The sequence below is a fragment of the Trichomycterus rosablanca genome, chromosome 16, assembly GCF_030014385.1.
Source record: "Trichomycterus rosablanca isolate fTriRos1 chromosome 16, fTriRos1.hap1, whole genome shotgun sequence".
NCBI lineage: Eukaryota > Metazoa > Chordata > Actinopteri > Siluriformes > Trichomycteridae > Trichomycterus > Trichomycterus rosablanca.
In genome coordinates this window covers 25,058,671-25,063,286 of record NC_086003.1, presented here as the reverse complement: position 1 = coordinate 25,063,286, position 4,616 = coordinate 25,058,671, and the positions used below count along the sequence as shown (strand labels likewise).

Here is a 4,616-nt window from a genome sequence, read left to right as displayed (position 1 = left end):
ACAAAATTGTCCATGACTGTGTTTGACATTGAACTTGTTAACTGATGAATCTTGTGTAATGAGTAACTACCGTTTCTGTCATGAATGTAACCAAACAGTGTAAATCATACTAAATAAATAAAATAAATAAATATTTTTTAAAAAGCTATTTTTTTTTTATTATCACTCCATTCAAGAAAAAAAATCTTTGTATGTGCAGGAACACTTGTAGGAGCCTGCAGTTGTAACTGGCTCTGTGTGGGACAACGACCGCCACCGTGGAAGAAAACGGCAGCTCATGGCACCTGGCCTACACAAATTCGGGCTACGGCCCCTCTCCAGCATCACCCGAACACTTGTGCAAGGCCTGTGGAGACCAGTTTGACATTGCAAGAAGGGTAAGTTACATACACCCAGATCTAATCAGTCTACAGGTAGATCTACTGCATTGCAGGTAGTCTTAGAGCAGTGCTGGTTCAGACATGAACTGGTCAGATTGTGGTTATTAACAGCTCAGCATGGAATTGGCTGGAATTGATTGCTGATTCTTCTCTGTAGCATGTATGTGTAGACTGCAGAAAGCACTTCTGCGAACGATGCTGGGTGCAGCCGGAGCTCAGGCCTGGTCTGTGCCTCACGTGTCGGCGATTTGTGGGTACGCGGTTCGAGCGGAGCGAACTGATGCGCCTGAAAGTGAAGGAGCTACGCGACTACCTGCACCTGCATGACACTCCCACACACATGTGCCGTGAGAAGGAGGAGCTGGTGGAGCTCGTGCTGGATCAACACACACCCAGCAGCAGCAGCAGTAGCAGTAATGGTAGCAGTAACTCCGTCCCCCAGCCAGCTGCTCCAGACATCTCACAATCCCAAGAACATCCCTCTCAAGTGGCTGAGGAAACAGAGTCCCTTACAGAGGGGGAGGAGGATGAAGGGGAGGATGAGGATGAAGAAGATGATGATGATGACGATGAGGTAATAAGATTGCACTTAAATATACAGTGTTCAGACACAGTCTTTAAAAACCCAATAGTTCCAGCCAGAACCCACAGGAATCTATAAAACTACTACAAAATCTTGTTTTTAAGTTGTCCCATTTCTGTGTGTACTCTGGCAACCCCTGCAGGTTGCACAACATCAATGCTGACCAATAAGGGCTGTTGTCTAACACACACCTCCTTTAACACGTGACTTCACTAGCCACTTGAGCATAAGGCATAAATGATGTTTTGAAATTGTTGGCTGCAGAGATTGTTTACTTTTTTCTTTAAAATGTAACAATATATTATTAAAATACAATAATTTGGCTAGGTAGGCCTAAATCCTCGCACACTACTGTTAACACACTGCAGTTATACAAATGACATATAATTGTTTTAATAAAGGATCTTACTCTTTGTGTGTTAATGATAAACTGTTTTTTTTCCGCTGCATAAAGGTGAGTAGCGTATAAACACCTGTGTTTGTGTGTTTTAGTCCTCAGATAGTGAAGAGACGCAGGTACACAGTCGCAGAGCATCTCTGTCCGATCTGACAAGCGTGGAGGACATCGAGGGCCTCAGCGTACGCCAGCTGAAGGAAATCCTGTCACGCAATTTTGTCAACTATCAGGGCTGCTGTGAGAAGTGGGAGCTGATGGAGAGGGTCACCCGGCTCTTCAGTGACCAGAAAGACCTGCACAACCTGGGTACGTCACTCTTCATATAAACACCAACATCTTGCTTAGTTCTGTAAGTTCTGTAATATTTAATGATAAAATATTGCTCACAGTGTGATAACACACACAATCATAAATTCTGTCTGCATAGAGAAAAATAGAAAACAGCATTTTGGAGCGCCAACCTGGTGTAATCTAGTTAACAAGATGTTGATATAATTTGACACTGCAGTGTTTTACTGAGTTGCATTGAGCTGAAGCCTTCGGTTTAGTCTTTATATTTACAGCATTTAGCAGACACTCTTATCCAAACGTGCTTTGTGTTTTTCTCATTAAACCTTTCTTTACTTTAGTACAAATAAACAACAGTCTAAACTCTAATTGGCTGAAACCCTGTTGGAATAAAACACATTATTACTTCAATTACATTCCCTGTACATGTGGGTTTGGTTCTCGCCTAGTCACTGCCTGTGATGTGATGTTTTGCATGTTCCCCCGTGTCTGTGTGGGTTTCTCCCAGGTACTCAAGTTCCCAGAAACATTAAGGTGTTTTGCCCTGTACAAGGTGTGATTCCGGTGTGAGCGCCCAGCATTACATTTACATTTATTGGCCTTTACCCAAAGCAGCTTCCAACTGTGACTGTGCAAGCAAGGCACACGTATCAATATGCATCATATACTTAAAAAATTCACATGACTCAAAGCAGTCAAGGATGGGCGCTCGGGTGGTGCAGTGGTAAAATACGCTGGCCCACTACCAGTAAGATCCATGATTCGAATCTCAGCTGTGTTATCAGGTGGTCGGGTGTCTACACAGACATGATTGTCTATGTCTAATGAAACAGTATGTATTTTATCTAAAACATGTTTGTTTCTTCAATAAGGATTAGTAAATTATTATTGAATTCTAACCATAACCATAGTTTTACTTCTTTATTTTCAGTTTCAAACACTACAAAGGAATCAGATTCAGGTAAACATTATTAGTTTAACATGCTCACACATTTCACTAGTCAGTGTTTAATAAATGTTGTAACTGGTGTGTAACGTGGTCAAACTTGTGCTCTTGTGTTTGTAGCAGAGCCAGCCGAGCCCAGCGGGCAGGAAGAGAACCTGTGTAAGATCTGCATGGACTCACCTATCGACTGTGTGCTGCTGGAATGCGGTCACATGGTCACCTGTAGCAAGTGCGGGGGCCGCATGAGTGAGTGTCCCATTTGCAGACAGTACGTGGTACGCGCCGTGCACGTTTTTAGATCCTGATGAAGGACCACGAGAAGCCTGTAGTTTACTCCTTTAATATCCACACACATTCCATCCACTGTTCCTGAACAGTTTCTAAAGGTGTGACGTTCTGTGTTCAAGTTTTACTGTTCCTTTTCAGATTTCTGTCTGGTTTGGATTAATTTTTTAATGTTATTATGCTTAATGACTCAGTTTCAGTTTAGCTAATATAGCTATGTATGTGCAAACTTTTATTCTAGCTTAAAAAACACTTGGGTGGCTAATTAGCTTTCACTCTCCAAACACAGAGGCTAGCAGCAACCACTTACACAACATAGCGAAGGCTGTGCGATGGTAAATGTTCATCATAGTGCATGAAGGTTAAGGCACACCAAGGTCTGTGTGTTAAACAAAAATAAGAAATAACAAATGGAAAGAATTTTGATTTCCAATAATAATTCCACAGCACTGTCTCAGAACCTTCAGCCAGCATTAAGGTGGCATGACAAGATCAAATACACCTTTGCTCCTTTACTGCTCTGTTTGTTTAACTGGGACCACCAGAGAATAATCTGTTCCCTTTACATCTAGTTTACAGTTTTTTTACTGGTGTTATCCTGTGTTCAAACCAGCAGCATTTTTTAACAAATATTGAATGTGTTACTACAGAAAACAAAACAAAAACATTTAGTCTAGTTTCACTTTGTTTGATACACTATGGATTAGTGCTTTTAACACACTTCAGCAGGTATGGTCAAGTGATGCAACAATGACCGATATGCATAGAATAGTCTGTTCTGAGCTAGTCTGTAGGCTGCATGTGCATGTCTATGATAAGGTGCTACTTTATGTTTCTAGGCATTCACAAAACAGATCTCAAAACAGAAGCCTGGTTGGTGCAGCTTATTTCCAGTCAAAAGTAACCGTAACCTTCAAATTCATTTTTACAACTCAGCTATTGCTGCCTTAAAGCTACAACTTAGTAAAGTTGTGTCATATAATAACAAACAGTATGTGGACAAACATGGGAATCCTTACAGGATAATAAACTTTTAACATAACTGTTGGTTTAATCCATAAATGAAGTAAATAAAACTACACAACAGATTACATTAGAGCTGTTTTGGTTGCTGGCAACACAATAAAATGCACTCACTGAAACTTCTCACTTTATGCACAGTGGTCTATTATTTGGAAACTCCAGTGGACTGCACAGAGCCCTAACCTCAATTGATTTGAACATCCTTTTGGTAAATTGGAATGTTGGGTACAAGCCAGACCTTATGCAAAAACAGTGTCAGTGCCTGACATCACAAATGTGCTTTTGACAGAATGGACATAAAGTCCCAGAAACACACTCCAAACTTTTGTGAAAAGTGCTTACAGAACAGTGAAGGCACCAGCTTAAGAGGGGACCAACTCTATGTTAATAGATGTGGCTTTGGAATTGGATGTACAACAAGCCTATGATCAAGAGTCTACATTCTTTTCATACAGTGGGCCCAAGCCATACACTAACTTAAAAACAAAATTATATCTTAAACATATCTGTGTTTAAAAACTGTTTGGCACAGTGGGCAGCAGGAAGTGTGGATGTCTAAGATCCTGGGCTCTATCCTTAACTTTGGTCACTATCTGTGAGGTGTTTGGTATGTTCTTTCCATGGAACTGAATTTTCTCTGGGTACTTTTTTTTCATGCCAAATTCCAAAAACAAACAACTAATGGAAATGGCTACTGTGTGTAAGAGATAGAGA

At 40.8% G+C, this 4,616-nt stretch overlaps 1 protein-coding gene across 1 annotated transcript; it reads left to right on the top strand.

The window, feature by feature from the left end:
- Positions 1-227: 227 nt before the first annotated feature.
- On the top strand, positions 228-2,989 carry zgc:171740 (uncharacterized protein LOC795694 homolog; the record flags this gene model as incomplete). The annotated part of the gene is made up of 5 exons (XM_063012168.1): positions 228-377; positions 538-954; positions 1,456-1,666; positions 2,580-2,609; positions 2,715-2,989. Coding segments are annotated over 5 exons (993 nt in total), but the record flags the coding sequence as incomplete, so codon positions are not given.
- Between the last annotated feature and the right edge of the window lie 1,627 nt (positions 2,990-4,616).